At 38.4% G+C, this 18,484-nt stretch overlaps 1 protein-coding gene across 1 annotated transcript in view; it reads right to left on the bottom strand.

Annotated features, from left to right (window-relative positions):
• Positions 1–18,484, bottom strand: part of TMCC1 (transmembrane and coiled-coil domain family 1) — a 174,302-nt gene that overhangs the window by 10,347 nt on the left and 145,471 nt on the right. Inside the window, exon 2 of the mRNA XM_044667367.1 lies at positions 13,652–14,592. Within this exon, the coding sequence (XP_044523302.1) occupies positions 13,652–14,592 (941 nt within the window). The remainder of the gene's footprint in view (positions 1–13,651; positions 14,593–18,484) is intronic.

Here is an 18,484-nt window from a genome sequence, read left to right on the forward strand (position 1 = left end):
AGCAACCCCCACCCCCACAACCCCTACAGAACCAAAGCCAGTGCACAAGAGTTAGAGCAAAGTTTGGGGGCATTCATTAATGCCTGAGAGCAGCAAGACTTATGACCCCAAGAGGCTAAAGAACACGTGGACTTGGAACACAGACCTTGAGCTCAGAAGCAGATGTTGAGCGCAGGCTCAGATGCGGACCTTGCACACAGGCGTGGACACGGACCTTGAGCGCAGGTGCAGACCTTGGGTGGGGACCCAGTGCAGAGGGGAACAAATAAGTAATCACATCCAAACCTTCCCCCAAAACGAAAATTGATCATAAGCTCTTGAAGAGTTCAAATCTGAGATCATGAGAAAGATGGAAGAGATTTGGCAGAGAAGTGGGAAATAGCTCAAAAGCAAATTAACAGGTTGAAGACAGAAACCCCCAATTGGAGAAAGATACCCCCAAATCAAAAGAATTGATAAGCAAAATGCAGACCAAAATTAAAACAGGATAGACCAAATTGAAAAGGGAAATCAAAAGGTTATAGCAGAAAACCAGTCTCTAAAGACCAGAATTGGGCAAGTAGAAGCCAATGATCTCTCAAGACAGCAAGAACTAATAAAGCAAAGTCAAAAGACTGATAAAATAGAAGGAAACATGAAATATCTCACTGAGAAATCAACAGATCAAGAAAACAGGTCTAGAAGAGACAATTTGAGAATCATTGGTCTTCCTGAAAAAGCAGAAATCAATAGAAACTTGGACTCCATACTAAAAGAAATTATCCAACAAAAATGCCCTGATATTCTTCAACAAAAGGGTAAAATAGACATTGAAAGGATCTATATATCACCCTCTACACTAAACCCTGAAAAGACAACTCCCAGGAATATAATAGCCAAATTCGAGAGCTTCCAAGTAAAAAAAAGTTTTACAAGAAGCCAGAAAGAGACAGTTCAGATATCAAGGAGCACCAATCAGGATCACACAGGATCTGGCAGCCTCCCCACTAAAAGACCACAAGGCTTGGAATATGATATTCAGAAAGGCAAGAGAACTGGGTCTACAACCAAGGATCACCTACCCATCAAAACTGACTATATACTTCCAGGGGAAAGTATGGGCATTCATCAAGATAGAAGATTTCCAACTATTTGCACAGAAAAGACCAGGGCTAAATGGAAAGTTTGATATCCAACCACAAAAACCAAGAGAAACTCAAAAAGGCAAATAAGAAACAGAGGGGAAAGAAAGAAAACTCTTATTTTTAAATTTGCCTCTTTAAGAGCTTTAATAAGATCAAATTATTTGTATTCCTATATGGAGAAATGTTATGTGTAATTTTCAAAAACTGTATTCATTATTATAGTAATTAGAAGAATTATTCATAGGGAGAGGTTGGAGTACCAAATAGTCTAAGATGATACAGGGGGGAAAAAAAGAGGGGTGTGAAGAGTAGATGGCACCAAGAGAAACTTGAACGAATAAGAAAAATAGGATATTCTATACCATTCAAAGAGGGCATGGGAAGGGGAGGGGATGAATATTATTATAAGAAGGAGAGGAAGAGAGCATTAATAGGTAATATTTAAACCTTACTCTCAACAGAATTAACCCTGGGAGGGAAGAGTAGCTATATCCATTAGCATATAGAATTCTATCTAACCCTACTGAGAAAGTCAGAAGAGATTAACCAAGGGGGGCTGAAAATTTAGAAAAATTAGATTTAATAGATATGTGGAGAAAAATAAATAGGGACAAATAGGAATACACCTTTTCAGCTGCACATGGTACATTCACAAAGATTGACCATGTACTAGGGTACAGAAACATGGCAAACAAATGCAAAAGAGCAGAAATAATAAATGTAACCTTTTTGGATCATAATGCAATAAAAATAATAATTAGTAAGGGCACATGGACAGGCATCCCAAAAACTAATTGGAAATTAAATAATATGATTCTGCAAAACCAGTTAGTTAAAGAAGAAATCATAGAAATAATGAATAATCTCATTGAAGAGAATGACAATGATGAGACATCCTACCAAACTCTGTGGGATGCATCTAAGGCACTACTCAGGGGGAAATTTATATCCTTGAGTGCATGTATTAACAAATTAGAGAGGGCAAAGAACAATGAATTGGGCATGCAAATCAAAAAACTAGAAAGGAAACAAATTAAAAATCCCAAATTAAAGACCAAATTAGAGATTATAAAAAGTAAAGGAGAAATCAATAAAATCGAAAGTAAAAGAACTATTAAATTAATAAATAAGACTGGAAGCTGGTACTTGGAAAAAACAAACAAAATTGACAAAGTACTGGTCAATCTAATTAAAAAAAGGAAAGAAGAAAACCAAATCATCAGTATCAAAGATGAAAAGGGAGACCTCACTTCTAATGAAGAGGAAATCAAGGCAATCAAAAAACTATTTTGCCCAATTATATGGCAATAAATATAGCAATCTAGGTGATAGGGATGAATATTTACAAAAATATAAATTGCCTAGATTAACAGCAGAAGAAATAGAATACTTAAATAATCCCATATCAAAAAAAAAGAAATTGAACAAACCATCAAAGAACTCCATAAGAAAAAAATCCCCAGGACCAGATGGATTCACAAGTGAATTCTATTAAACCTTCAAAGAACAACTAATTCCAATACTATACAAACTATTTGACATAATAAGCAAAGAAAGAGTTCTACCAAATTCCTTTTATGATACAAATATGGTACTGATCCCAAAGCCAGGTAGATCAAAAACAGAAAAAGAAAACTACAGACCAATCTCCCTAATGAACATACATGCAAAAATCTTAAACAGAATACTAGCAAAAAGACTCCAGCAAGTGATCACGAGGATTATTCATTATGATCAGGTGGGATTTATACCAGGAATGCAAGGATGGTTCAACATAAGGAAAACCAAAAACATAATTGACCATATCAACAAGCAAACCAACAAAAACCACATGATTATCTCAATAGATGCTGAAAAAGCCTGGCTAAGAGATGGAAGGGAGGATTTATGGAAAAGAACGCTAGCCACATTCAGAGGAAGAACTACAGGAGTGGAAACACAGAAGAAAAACAAGCGCTTGAACACATGGGTTGATGCAGACATGATTGGGGATGTAGACTCAAAACAATCACACCAATGCAACTATCAATAATATGTAAATAAGTCTTGATTGATGACACATGTTAAAAACAGGGGAAATGCATGTTGGCTATGGCGGGGGGGGTGAAGGAAGGGAAAGGGGAAAGTAAAAAAAAACTATTAGCAAATATTATCTGTAATGGTGACATACTAGAAGGCTTCCCAATAAAACAAGGGGTGAAGCAAGGATACCTGTTATTACCACTATTATTCAATATTGTACTGGAAATGCTAGTGATAACAAAAAGAGAAGAAAAAGAAATAGAAGGAATTAAAGTAGGCAATGAGGAAACTACTGCTCTTTGCAGATGATATGATGGTATACTTGGAGAATTAACTAAAAAACTAGTTGAAATTATTTATAACTTCAGCAAAGTTGCAGGATACAAAATAAATCCACATCAGCATTTCAATATTTTGCCAACAAAGTCCAACAGCAAGAGATAGAAAGAAATTCCATTTAAAATAACTAGATATAAATGGTCAAAGGATATGAATAGGCAGTTTTCAGATGAACAAATCAAAGCTATTGATAATCATGTAAAATTGTTCTAGATCACTCTTGATTAAAGAAATGCAAATTAAAACAATTCTGAGGTACCACTTCACACCTATCAGATTGACCCAATATGACAGTAAAGGAAAATAAATAAATGTTGGAGGTAATGTGGCAAAACTGGGTCACTAATGCCTTGCTAGTAGAATTGTAAATTGATTCAGCCATTCTGGAGGGCAATTTGGAATTATGCTCAAAGGGCTATAAAAGTATGCATACCCTTTGATGCAATAATACATTACTAGGTCTGTATCCCAGAGATAAAAAAAAATGGGAATATACAAAAATGTTTATAGCTGCTCTCTTTGTAGTGGCAAAGAAATGGAAACTAAAGGGATGTCCCTCATTTGGGGAATGGCTGAACAAATTACAATATATGATAGTGATGGAATATTATTGTGCTGTGAGAATTGATGAACAAGATGGTTTAGAAAGAGTGGAAAGATCTACATGAACCGATGCAGAATGAAATAAGCAGGACAAAAAGAACATTGTACATAGTAAAACAATATTATGGAATGATCAAATATGATAGACTTTGCTACTAATAGTAATACAATGATTCAGGTCAATTCTGAGGGACTTATGAAAAAGAATGCTATTCACCTCCAGAGAAAGAACTATTGGAATAAGAATGCAGATGGAATCATATGATGATACTAAAGTGGGAAGAGAGGACTTGGAAAGTTCAGATGTTATGCCCGGCAATTCAAATGCCCTGAAGCCCTACAGAGAGAAGTTGTGTTTTTTAGCACTGGAGACCTAGTGTTTACTCCACAGACTTGAACTAAAGATATGCAAAGAGTCATAGTCTTTTTTAAGTCTAAGGCCACATTTGACCCCAGGACCTTCTGTTTCTCAGCCTGGCTCTCAATCCACTGAGCCATCTAGCTGCTTGTGAGCGATAGTTTTGGTTTTTTTTTTTTTCATTTTTTTAAACTTTTATTTTTATTTTTTAGAAAAGTTAACATGGTTACATAATTCATGCTCTTACTTTCCCCTTCAACCCCCCTAATTCCCCCCCCCCCCCAGCTGATGCGCACTTTCACTGGTTTTAACATGTGTCATTGATCAAGACCTATTTCCAAATTGTTGATAGTTGCATTGGTGTGGTAGTTTCAAGTCTATATCCCCAATCATGTCTGCCTCAACCCATGTGTTCAAATAGTTGTTTTTCTTCTGTGTTTCCTCTCCTGCAGTTCTTCCTCTGAATGTAGGTAGCGTTCTTTTCCATAAGTCCCTCAGAATTGTCCTGGATCATTGCATTGCTGCTAGTACAGAAGTCCATTACATTCTATTTTACCACAGTGTATTGGTCTCTGTGTACAATGTTCTTTTGGCTCTGCTCCTTTAGCTCTGCATCAATTCCTGGAGGTCTTTCCAGTTCACATGGACTTCCTCCAGTTTATTATTCCTTTGAGCACAATAGTATTCCATCACCAGCATATACCACAATTTGTTCAGCCATTCCCCAATTGAAGGACATACCCTCGTTTTCCAGTTCTTTGCCACCACAAAAAGCGTGGCTATAAATATTTTCATGCAAGTCTGTTTATCTATGATCTCTTTGGGGTACAATCCCAACAATGGTATGGCTGGATCAAAGGGCAGGCATTCTTTTATTGCCCTTTGAGCATAGCTCCAAATTGCCAGCCAGAATGGTTGGATCAGTTCACAACTCCACCAGCAATGCATTAATGTCCCAATTTTGCCACATCCCCCTCCAGCATTCATTACTCTTCCTTTCTTTCATTTTAGCCAATCTGCTAGGTGTGAGGTGATACCTCAGAGTTGTTTTGATTTGCATTTCTCTAATTATGAGAGATTTAGAACACTTTCTCATGTGCTTATTGATACTTTTGATTTCTTTACCTGAAAATTGCCTATTCATGTCTCTTGCCCATTTATCAATTGGGGAATGGTTTGATTTTTTATACAATTAATTTAACTCCTTGTATATTTGAGTAATTAGACCCCTGTCAGAGTTTTTTGTTATAAAGATTTTTTCCCAATTTGTTGTTTCCCTTCTGATTTTGACTACATTGTTTTTGTTTGTACAAAAACTTTTTAGCTTAATATAATCAAAACCATTTAATAATTTACATTTTGTAATTTTCTCTAACTCTTGCTTGGTTTTAACATCTTTCCTTTCCCAGAGATCTGACAGGTATACCATTCTGTGTTCACTTAACTTATTTATAGTTTCTCTCTTTATATTCAAGTCATTCACCCATTCTGAATTTATCTTGGTGTTGGGTGTGAGATGTTGATCTAAACCTAATCTCTCCCATATTGTTTTCCAAATTTCCCAACAGTTTTTTGTCTGAGCAATAGTTTTTTAAAGGTGAAAGATGAATGGGCTCAACTATAACTATTTTTTCCCCCTTGGAGCCTGTTTCCTTCATTAAACATACCTATATGTATTCTGGGACTTGAATTTGCCTTCCTAATGAAGAAGAACCTATACTGCTTAATTTTAAAGTTTCTAATAATTTCTCATTTATGTTTCAAACTCATGTCCACACACCCTCTCAGGACTGTGATTCCTTATTTTCAGTTTTTAAAGCTATTTATAGAGGTCTAACATCTGGAGCAAAAAGTTAAAACAATACAATCAAACCTAACTTTGGCTCTCTTACGATGTTCCCTGGATGACCCCTAAAGGTTTAGTTAGGATTCTATTAGTCTGTTTCTAAAAGGGATAAGGCCAGTAACCCAAAGTGTACAGTGATCCTCCGAAGAAGCCTGGACCCTGAAAGCAGGCTTCAGCCAAAGCCTCTGTCTGCCAAGTCTTCCTGAACATGGGGTAAAGGCAGCCTCTGAGGGCTTAAGAAATACCATAAAAGGGGGGACCATTTCACAGAGGGACACCAGAATCTTCTCTCTGGCTTTCCTTTGACCAGCCTGGGCAGAGCTGTGAGCAAATGCTTTGCATCCTTCCAGGGAAGTCATCTGCAAATGGTGACACCCCGAGGGGCTATGAGAATGGAAGGGTGGTGTCTGCTGTGTCTGGGGGGGTCAGGGGAAGCTACAGAAGTGGGAGAGGAAAGTTCTTGCTGGGCTCCCTTGACAAGGGCCCATGGTCCTTGTCCTTCTGGGGCCAGTGCTTTTAATGTTGCCCTGAGAAAACAAAGGGATCCACTTATTGAGTGGAGCACAATGATCTGTAAATAATGTCCTGGTGACTTTTATCCTAGGCGGTTTGCAGCGGTTTGCAGTCTGCACTGTCCTCTGACTAGCACAGTGGCTTAGTAACATTCCGCCTCTCTGGACCACAAAACTGAGTGTCTACAGAGACCACAAAATCCACGCTCTAAACAGCAGGGCTATAATTAGTGGAGGGCTTAGAAGGCATCAGTGACTGTCCTAGGTGCGAAGGTCCAACAACCCTTACCCTCAAAGAGCTTATATTCTTTCTATAGGAGAGAAATACAGGTATACATAGATATCTCAAATAAACAGAGAGGGAAACTGAGGCTGAGGGATCCCGTGATTTACTGAAAGTCACAGAGCTAGAAGTGCCTACGGGAGGAGGGCTTCCAGACTCTGGGCCCCATACTATCCATGCATTGCTTAGCTGCCTCTAGAGGACAAAGGGGGGCTCATCCTCTGTTGAGGGTAAGGCAGAAAGAGATGTGAGAAGCTTGGGGTGAGAAGGGAAAGTCTGTACTGGTTTCTGTGAGGAACGAGAGGGAATCAATTAGACAATGGCAAAAAGGTTGCTCTGCTGCCAAAGCCCAACTGCAGGCGGAGCACCTGGAGTCATCTGCAAAGTCCCCGCGTCCCAGGTTTTGTGACTTCCTCCAGTTCTGTTCAGCAGCACCTGAGCAGGAGCACAGAAGGGGGTGTGTGTGGAGGGAAGTCCAGGGTTCAGCAGGGGAGGAGTGGAAGGACTCTGGAGTAGAGAAGAACGTGGCCACTGAGGGGCAGAGAGGATAGGATGCTGGTCTGGGAGCAGGGAATATGTGAGTTCAAATGCCGTCTCTGACACTGACTAGCTCTGTGACCCTGGCAAGTCACCCAACATCCCTTAGTCTTATTTTCCTCATCTGAAAAATCAGAACAATAACAGCATCTGGATCCTAGGGTTGTAATGGGAATCAAAGGAAACAGCACATGTAAAAGAGTTTGCAAACCATAAACCACTCCACGGACATTAGCTGCTTTACCTAGAGGGCCAAGACTGCAAAGGGAAGCCAGAGCTATGGGAAGACCCAAGACACAGAGGAGAGATGGGGTGAAAGAAGGTTGAAGTCAGATGGGAGACTGTCAGTGTTTTTGATAAAGGAGGTAGAACACGTGTGGATAATCACGAGTGTGTGTGTGTGTGTGTGTGTGTGTGTGTGTGTGTGTGTGTGTGTATGTATGTATGTTTTGGGGAGAGGTAGAGTATAGAACAGGTAATGGGATGGGGGGAGACCAAGTACATCCTTAGCTTTTGGTTAGAGCTGGGAAAGAAAGACAAGGAGCCAAGTGCTACCTCCTAGCCAGAGCTGGGACAATGACCTGCAGGCTGGTACAGAATACCTGTCCTGATCTGGATAGGATGAAAAAATTAAATCTAGTGAACTCCAAATGGGGAAAGGTTCTTGCTGAGTGACTGTGGCAGAGAGAATTTGTGAGGGAAAGGTGGAAGTCAGGTCCAACATTTGGGGTAGTGTTGATGACATGATAAAGACTCATAACAGCTTCCTAGGTTTTCCCCACTCAGAACCTATTGACTTCTACTTCAGATGCAATTTTATTAAGGTTGGCCACCTATAGTGGTTTAGCCCACAACAGATAAGAAATAACAGACTGGGAATTCTTACCAGTAGATCCACTAACAAAAGTGGAAAAATGACAACAAACAAAAATCCTTACAACACAGAGCAGACACAGAACTCAAAAAGCATAGCACATTAGGATTATTGTGATAATTAGAGTAAGTCTACACTGCCCATCTTTAGGTTTAATCACCAAATGTGAAAACATCTCTATTTTTGGGAGGTCCGTAACTCACTTGTGCTAGAGTGGGTGATGAATTAGAATCGACTGACTGCCCCCTAGGCAGTCCTAAGAGAAGAGTCTGTTGTGATTTGACACACAAACTAGGAGGGAGGCACAGGAAGTGGCGTATAAGTACCTCTTTAAAAAGAGAGAGTTGAGTGAATTTTCTAGCTCTTCTGGTTTGTGGAGGAGTGCTGGCTGGGACCCTGAGACCTTGGTAAGACTGTTCTTAATATCTTCTTTGGAATTCCACATGGTGAGTTTAAAGACTGAATCTTCCTGAACTTCTCTTAAGGAAATTCCCTTTAACAGAGACTCTGTGACTGAAGCTTTTGCTTCATTTGCCTCCAGGTCTCTGGCCCTCTGACTCTTGGCTTGGGTTAATTAGATCTACCTGGATTAACTAGGGGATCATAGTAATTTACCTACTGTGTTAGATTATTATTTCCTTATTTCTTCTTCCTCTTCCCAATTGTAAACAAATTTCCATAAAAGTCAATTTTGACTTTGAGGTTATTCCTTAATTGGGGATTTTCCCCCTGGAGACCAATCTTTAATATATTCAAACCAAAAACCCCTTTTCTCCATTACATTATTTAGCAGATGGACAAAAATAGACCCTCATATCTCAATGGACTCTGAAGGCATACTTTTCTTAAAAAGGTTAAATGATATTCATTAGACTCTTAAAAAGCAGGAAAAGGTATTTTAGAAAGATTGCCATCACAACTGGTTAAAATCTAACTGATTCAGTGGTATCTGGGAAATTTATTTATTGGGAATACTTTATTCTCTAAGGATACTGGATGAGGCATGGTAAAGTGCATATAATAGAGGCTCCAAACATACTTGTTGACTAGATGAATGTTGTTTCTGGGATGGTAAAAGCAGTAAGATCTAAACTCAATTAATCCTTAAAGGGGCTAATGGATAGAAAATGTATAGCAGGAGTAATTTTTGCAACTGATTTTCTTCAGAAAACGATTATGTCTCAGGATTTTAAAAAAGGAAATTCAAGTCTAGAACTGACATGGGATGAGGAAATAAGTCAGTAGGGGCTACATGTCTTATTGTTTTCAAACTAAGGTTATTTCCTATCAATTTAGTAGATTTAAATATTCTCTTTATCACTGCCTATAGTATAGAATAAAAACTTCCATGAAATAAATGGTCTTAAAGTCAGCTGTTCTAATGAGGCAATAATATGTGTTTTGGGAAAGAAAAAGGAATGTGGAAAAGCTCTGCCCTGGCTCTTATCTTTAAACTAATATATAGCTGTGCCTTGGAAGCAATTTTTTCTTTTTTTAGCTCTCATTTTTACCCAGCCCTAAATATGACTTGAATCTGGTTGATGGAAGTAGAAAAGGAAGCAGGGATAACAAAGGCAACCAATATGGCTGCATCAGTCAAACCATAAAAACCTAATTTTTTTTCCACAGGGTTAGTTACTAGAATAATAGATCATGTGAGTGTTGCGGATTTTGTTTATCTATATTTTGGGGTGTCATTTTACTAAGTCTCTCATTCTATTTTTGTGGAAAAGTTGGAGAGGTGTGGGCTACATGACTATGGAATTAGGTGGATAAGGAAGGAGTTGAATGGCCTAATCAAAGAGTATTAATGAATAGCTCTGCCTCACACTGGAAGGAGGTTTCCCAGCATCCAATGTTGCTTTCTGTGGTTATCAGTAGCTTGTTCATAAGATCTGCAAATGATACCAAGCCTACAGGGATAGCTAACACAATGAATGATAGGGATGGGTCAGAACATTGGTCCAGAGCATGCAAGATGAAATTCAATAGGGATAAATGGCTTAGGCTTGGGTTCAAAAGGAAAAAAAAGTGTCCCAAGTCCAAGCTGTCTCTGTTGCCTGGCTAGAAAGCTCTTAATGTGGAAAATATGAGATGGTTTAGTGGACTTGAATGAAATACAAATCTCTGGTGTGACATGCTTGTGTTTGAATCTACATTAAAATAGGCCCAGCACAAGGGCTATGCAAGGTCTTCTTTTTATATTTTTGCCTTGAGCACACATGTGAAATATCATTTTCAGGATTAAGTGCCACATTATACAAATGACACTTATCTGTCAGCAGGCAACTAGGACTGAAGAAGGATTTTGAATGATCATGTCACATGGGGTCCATGTGAAGGAAACAGAAATGGCTAGCTTGAAGAAACAGACATGTTAGCTTGGAAATTTGCAATTTGTGTAGGTAGGGTCCCCGACGAAGATTGTGAGGAGGGTAGATTGATTCTGTTTGGTTTGATGCCCTGGCCAGAATGAAGAACAGGAGGTTGAAATGGGGCACAATTATGGTTAACATGAGGAAAATCCTCCTAATGATCTGAGTGATCCTGAATGCAATGGGTTGCTCTGGGAGGCAGTAGCTTCCTTCCCAAAAGGCTTCCTGACCTAGGCTAGATGATTGCTTGTTGGGCAGCTTATAGAATTGTTCAGATAGAAGCTAGGCTAGCTAGTTAATGATTTCCTTTGAAGCTCCAAGATTTTATGATTCTGTGACTTTGCATGTTTTTGTTTCTTATTCAAAAAGGGTTCCAAAAAATCAGTAATATTTTGGAGGAGTTCTTCATGGAACTCTTAACTTAAACCTAAACTTATAGCCCCTACAGAAACACTGGTTTTAGTCTAGGAACAAAGGGCTTTGTGTTCTATTTTTAAAAGCTTTCTAACTTCCTGTAATACTCCATAGAAGAGTGCTACTGAACCTATTCTCTAGCAGTGTCTAAGTTTGCCTCTCTTCTGTCCCATTTTCCTTGAACATTCATTGAACAAGCTAAAGAAAAGGCAAGAAGGGAGGAAAGCAAAAGGGGGAGGCACAACTGCAATGTGTCACAAAATCCGCTTCCCAGAGCTGTCTAGAAAGAATGATCTTAAATGAAGAGAGGGATTTGGCTGAGAAGAACACATCCAAACTAGCAACATATTTCTGTTCTATTTGAGCACGTCTTAGTATTTAACCTCCACTGGCTGCACACCCTAAAGAGAATGAACTCCCTCCACCTCCAGGGCTATAACATAAGCATGTGATCCTTGACTCTTCATTCTCCTTCACCCCACATATCCAATCAGTTGTCAAACTTTTGCTATTTCTATAGCCACAACAAATGTCATCTTCTCTTAGTTCACGAAGCCACTGTCATACTTCAGGACCTCACCGTCTTCCATTTGGAAAACTGCAGTGTCCTCCTAATTAGTGTGCTGGCCTGCCTCAGATCTTTCTTCCTCCAGTTCATTCTCCACACAGATACTAAACTCATGTTCCTTCAGTGCATATCTGACCACATTACTCATTCACTTACTCAATAAACTGAGACTATGATAAAATGTAAATTCTCTTTAGTTTTTAAGGTCCTTCACAACTTGGCTCTAATCCACTTTTCCAGACTTCTTATATTACTGTCCTTCTTGTACATGGTATTCTGGGTCTCTCTTTACTTCTGCCTCAGAGAATCCCTTATTTCCTTTAAGACTTAGCTTAAGCCCCATGTTGTACACTGAAACTTCTCCTTAGCCCCAATCCCCCTCCAAACTGTTAGTGCCTCCATTTCTAAAACATTTATTATTGATTTGTTTTGCATTTATTTTCTACATATGCAGACAGTACTCCACCTTGCACATAGCCCCTTTGAAAAGAATGTAAGCTTCCTGAGAGCAAGTCTTTGTATCCCTAGCACCCTAGCACCTATAGTGCTTCCCTGTTTATTTACTTAGCACACAGTAAATACTTAATAAATGCCTTTTCACTAATGGACATAAAATATTGGTTGCTGTAAAAACCATCTGTAGAAAGTAAGTTTCAATAATCTAAGAAATTCTGTGTCTTAATTTCAACATCTGAATATAGTGGCTTGATGGTTGATTTCTTCTCAAGAAGTACAATTTAATACTCAATAAAGTTCGTGATTCTTAGATGAATGGTACACAGCTGGAAATTTCAGAACTGAAAAGGACTTTAGACATCTAGACTACTCACATCATTTTACAGATTAGGAAAATGAGGCACTGTGTGGTTAAGTGTCTAGCCTAAGGTTATAAAGGAAGTCAACATCAGAACCAGATCCTCTGGCTTCTTAGCCCACCTCCTTTTCTCCAAAATTGCCATGATCAACTTGATCTATTGGCAGCACTCTCTATTGCATCATACTGTCTCTGTAGGATCTTGATCTGCCTTACATGGAAGCTTAGTTCTTTATAAGTCCTAGCTTCAGAATCAACAATCCACAAGAACTTAGGGAAAAGAATATAGATGGAGGAGGACAACATATGGAGAATAATTAAGAAATAAACAATGTGAAACACCTCCAAGATTCAAGTTTCCACATTTTACATAGTTATCCCTAAAAGAATCAGGTCCCTTGAGAAACCTCTAACTACTATTGAATGATTTCCTGCTAAATGTGTTCCCATCACAAAGTTCCACCAATATTTAATAAAGGCAACAGACATGTTTATCAAGACTTATTTCCTGCATGACCTCTTTTCCCAACAAGTTCTTTAGTATTATATGCTAGGACCAAATGCTAAAAGGATTTTATGATGTTTCAGTTAGCTTTGGTTCTTTCCATTGACTGATACAGCAGAGACTATGATACATGCTAGATATGATTTGCCCGTATTCTTGAAAAATTTATGTTTCAGTGATATGACTACAAGTGAAAGAGGTCTGAAACTTTTTAAAACTTGGAATTAAAGGAACAAACATTAGTATAAAAGGCTGAGAGCTGGGGTGTGCTCCATTTTCTAACTGCAATGCCTCATCCACATATGACCCAGGAAAAGTGACTTCACTTTCCCACATCTGCTTTGTTATCTATGACATGGAATGTCATAGATAGCATCTATCCTCCTCTTCACCTTGTTGCTTCAGGAGCTCTGCCAAGTATAAGAATTTAAAAATCAACACACAGCATAAAGAAACAACTGTTCCAAAATAGCTTACCTATAGCGCTCCTCCTGTAAGGCCTGCATTATTAAGGAATAGTCCCTCTGGTAATGCTCCTTGAGGTTTTCGAATGATTCCTCTAGTCTGGCCTGCGTCTCTCGAATTTCCTGGATCTCATGAAGTATTGCATCAAACCCTGAGCTCTGCATATCCAGAGTGTTTGTCTTGGAGCTTGACGCTCCCACAGGGCCTCCACCAGTGGTACTGTTTGCTCCCACCGAGCCTGAAGTAGCACTAGAACAGTCTTCCTCACTACCATACTTTGGACTCGACTGAAAGTTTGCAATCACTCCCAGAGGCTTTCCTCCAGGCCCATCCTCTATCTGCCCTTCCTCTAATGAGTCTTTCAGATTAGAGATGTTGTCTGCGCTGCCAAACTTGTTCCGAATTAATGAGGCAATCTCTCGAGGTTTTGAGACGACAGCTCCTGCAGCTGAATGAGTGGCCTGGGAGAAGCTGGAAAGTCCACCTTTGACACTGTCCACTACCCCCTCACTAAAGCCAGTCACTTTGGCCCCCACATCCTTCAGCCCCTGGTGCATATCCCTGAAGACATCCTTGGGCTGCCGGGGGATGCCGTTCTGCTCAACCTCTCGGAGCTTCCGGTGATAGTGCTCTAGCTTCTTCTGCAGCTGCAGGATAGTCTGGGCTGATTTCTGGTTTTTCTTCTCAAACACTTGCTTGATGCGGGCAGTCTGCTGTTTGTCGGCGTTGTTGGCAAGTTTCAAGTACTCTGCCACGTTGTCATCTCGGGCCGTTTGCTCAATCTTGATCTGCTCAGTGAGCTTTAGGATCTTCTGCTGCAGGTGGGTGATAGCTGCTTTGGTGCGCTGAGGATCTGGTGTCCCATCTACTGAGTCTGTGTTGATGCTGCCGTCAGTGCTAGAGGTCACTGCGCTGGAGGTCTGGGCAAGGCTGCTTACTTCTAACCGATCGATCTAGTATCAAAGGAAGAGAAGCAGACGTTAAAAGGGGGCTGAAAGGAACAGGACAGGAAGCACTACCCACCCTGGTCTTTGAGGTCCCTATGACTCTGATTTCTGTTAAATGCCTCCCTTTCTCCCTTGCTGGTTTTCTCTACGGGTGTACTTATGTTAAATGAATCATGCAGACAAAAATAAGCCTTTTGGTGCTAAAGATGAATAAATTGAGCCTCAACTTTTTTTCCTTAGGAAAAATTTCTCATAGACATCTTTCAAATAGCAGGATTCAATGATGCAGTGAAATATGATTTAAATCATAAAAACTGACATTTTTAAAAGGTGCACAACCACTGTGTAAATTAAAGCCCACCTCCATTGCATTCTACAAAAATATAATGTGAAAAGAATAGCAGCCTATGTACACACAACCAGTTGCTCTAAATAATGACCTAGGGATACAGTTCACAGATTAGATAAAGTGAATTTTCATTATGTCCATGTATGTATTTTTACCCAAATAAAGTTGAAGCTAAGAGTTTTGCTTTGTAAAGTCATGAGGAAAAACATGAAAAGGTACCTAATGGGAAGAGTTTGTAAGAGAAAATAAAAATCATTTGGAGTGATCCATTTATACCAGGTCTATTTTATGAGATTTGATTTTAAAAAGTAGCTTTTTAAAGTGAATTACCAAATAAAAACAATGTTAAAATGCATTTTACCTTAAACTATAAGAAATCTGTAGCAAATTCTGGCATGATGACAGATTCACATAGTAACAACGAGCTACAAGTGATTGAATATGACAATTCTCACCATAATGAGAAATGACCATGACAGAGGTAAAACCTGAAAAAAGTCAAGTCAGGAATATGCTCAAAGTTAGGTCAAGTGTTACAGTGTGAATGATTTTTTCTCTTCTATGGTTAACTAAACGTGGAAATTAGAGAAAGGAGGGTCAAATTAAGCTTAAGAGAATTGAATCACTTCCTCAAGGCTGGCAGCCAAAATAGGAGAGAAGTCAGAGCCTACTTGGGAGAAAAACTTTCCCACTGATGTCAACTGAGGAGGGTAGTAATGAAAGAGGGAGAAATAGGAGCAAAGGAGTTTTAGAAACTGTTCTCTATTGAGGACCTTAAAAGAAATTAACAATAAAATAGCTATAAGAACATTATAAGTAATTTTCAAAGGGAATGTAAAATTGAAAACTGACTACTTCCATCATATACTTCTCCCCCAAAGGAAAGAATCTCCTCTCTCTTTCTCTCTCTGTCTTTCTATATTTTAAGAACTCATATTTCAAGGAAAAAAATTTGAAGTACTTCTTATCAGCAACTAGAATATATTCATTTGAAATATTCACAACATATATAACTTAATTTAATATTTCCTTAGAAGTACATACTTTTCTCTTGAATTTGCCTTTTCTTTGAGTTCAGGGGTAGCAATTCAAGCTTAAATTCTTAAGGCCATTTAGTACTTGATTTGCGTCAATAAATTACCATTCATAGAAATAAACATAATTAAAATACAGATTTTTAATATTTACATTAATATTTAATATTACAAAAAAGAATCTAGACATATGACTTATTGGGTCATTATTTTGAATATACTTCTCAATTTTGCTGAAGTTGCAGGAGCAGCTGATTTTAGTTCCCTTCTTTTGGCCCTTCTCCATCTTCTGAGGGAGTTCTCATAAACTGGGAAATGGCTAAATGGTGGGTTGTAGTGGGAGGGAGAAAGAACTAAAGCTAGAAATCTGAATACTTAAGTTGCCTAAAATGACAAAGTAGTCTAGGATGTGATTTCTCATGACCCATGGACTTTTTTAGATTTTGTCTGGCTCCTTTGATTTGAGTTTATTCAGGACTCTAGACTCCATATGAAAACTGTTATTTTTAAAGTCCAATGTTTCTAACTCCAAGGAAAAAAAAAGGATATAATCCATAAAAGTCATTAAAAGTTCAGCTGAAGTCTAAAAGAGTTTGCTGCTTTTATCAGTGTCCTAAATAAATAAATAGCTGATAGACTACTGTAATTCCTTCCATGTACTAGATGTCCTTCTTAGATTCTGAACTAACGTTTAAATGACCCGATATAAAGAATACTGATAATGTCACATGGACTAACAGGAAAAAGAATTCGAGTTTCTTACGACCCCAATTCTCCTTCAGAGATTTAAGAATTTTGTGTTCAACCCATCTGCTGGCTTACTAAAGAGGTAATTAGAAATGGATGAAAAACTTGATAGTTCCTTAAGAGAAGCATAATTTATAAAGATACATATGGATCACACCTGTGGGTAAAAATATAAGTGGTGTACCTAAATAAATTTTGTTTACATATCTCAAGTTTTTAAAAAAAATCCATGCAAAATAGACCTTCAACCCTCTTTAGGAAGAGCTCACTCAGCCTGGCAGCAGGAAGAGAAGGAAGAGACAATGTGTACTTGAGTGTTTCTGTCCTACCTGGGCTTTCCCGAGCCATAGTAATTTCTGCCAGTGCATGGTTCCCACCACTTACATCTGTTAACATATCTACGACAATCCAGCTGACAGGAGTTCTCCTCCAACTTCATTCTCTAAATAAAACTAACCCTTTATTTTGTCAGGGAAGTAGTTTTAAAATACCTGAAACCATGAATCACCCCCATTACTCAGTAACTCCTCCCCAGTAACAGGCTGGCACTAACTCTAAAAGACTTGGGGGGGGAGGGGGCGGGGAGGGAGTGGGGTGGAAGGGGAGTGGAAGGAAAGAAGCAAGATGACATCATCTGAGTCAAGAACAAAGTCCTTAAAGGAAAAGTCTGATTTTTTTTTTTTAAGTTCTAAACTACATTACAGTAGTAATACTGAATGAAGTAATGGAAGGATCAAGCTCCTCTCATGAAGAGTGGATTTTTGATTTCAATTGCTAAAGGGGCAAAGCAACAATCTTATTTGTGTTCACAAACTGAAGAAATTTTTCCCAAGTCTTTTGTAGGAATAACCTAGTGACCTGAACAGATTTCAATCCAGTAATATTGAAAACAGCAACAGGATCAGTGAAAGTATTTTTTTCATTCCTCTCAAAATTAATTAATTAATTAATTAAGAATATTTCCCCATGGTTATGTGATTCATGATTTTTTCCACCTACCTCACTTCCCTCCCCCCTCCTGGAGCTGACAAGCAATTGCTCTGGGTTATACATGTATCACTGTTCAAAATCCATAGAGTAATCTTTTACAATAAGAGTAACATAGAAATGAGTTTTGAATAATGATACATGTATAACCCAGTGGAATTAAGTAAATTCTAAGACTATTCAACTTCTTGAATTTGGCTCTCTGTCAAGTCATAGCAGGAAGATGTGATCCTGTGAAACAAAGAAAGAAATCTGTCTCAGGGTACACTTTGTGTAGAAGTATGGGGTTTCTTGATGCTAGTCCATAGATCTTCTTAGAGTCTTGCCAACTTTAAATTTATATCCTAATTGTACAACACTTACTTTGAAGTAATGGAAGGATCAAAATCCTCTCATTGAGGATTTCTATTCCTAAAGGGACAAAGCTACAACCTTATTTATTCATAAGTATTTCAGTCTGAAGAAACTTTTCCTAAGTGTTATCTTCCTAACAATGAAACAATGTTTGGTTTGCATATATTTTAAGTAATATATTCTAAATTGTGCTGTACCCTTTAGAATACTGGAATACTTTAAAACAAATCAGATTTGTAAATAAAGGTCAGGAATAGAGTACATTTTCTAATTTAAGGAGTTACTTGAATTCGTGCCCAAACAATATATTAAAAACAAAAACAACTCTTTCTTCATTATCTAAAAGCTGTCATTCCCATGGTAAGCTCACTAGGAAGTGCTCTCAAAAATATGGTTGAAATGAAACTCTCTTATCTCATATATTACT

The sequence above is a fragment of the Gracilinanus agilis genome, chromosome 1 (genome assembly GCF_016433145.1).
Source record: "Gracilinanus agilis isolate LMUSP501 chromosome 1, AgileGrace, whole genome shotgun sequence".
NCBI classification, from domain to species: domain Eukaryota; kingdom Metazoa; phylum Chordata; class Mammalia; order Didelphimorphia; family Didelphidae; genus Gracilinanus; species Gracilinanus agilis.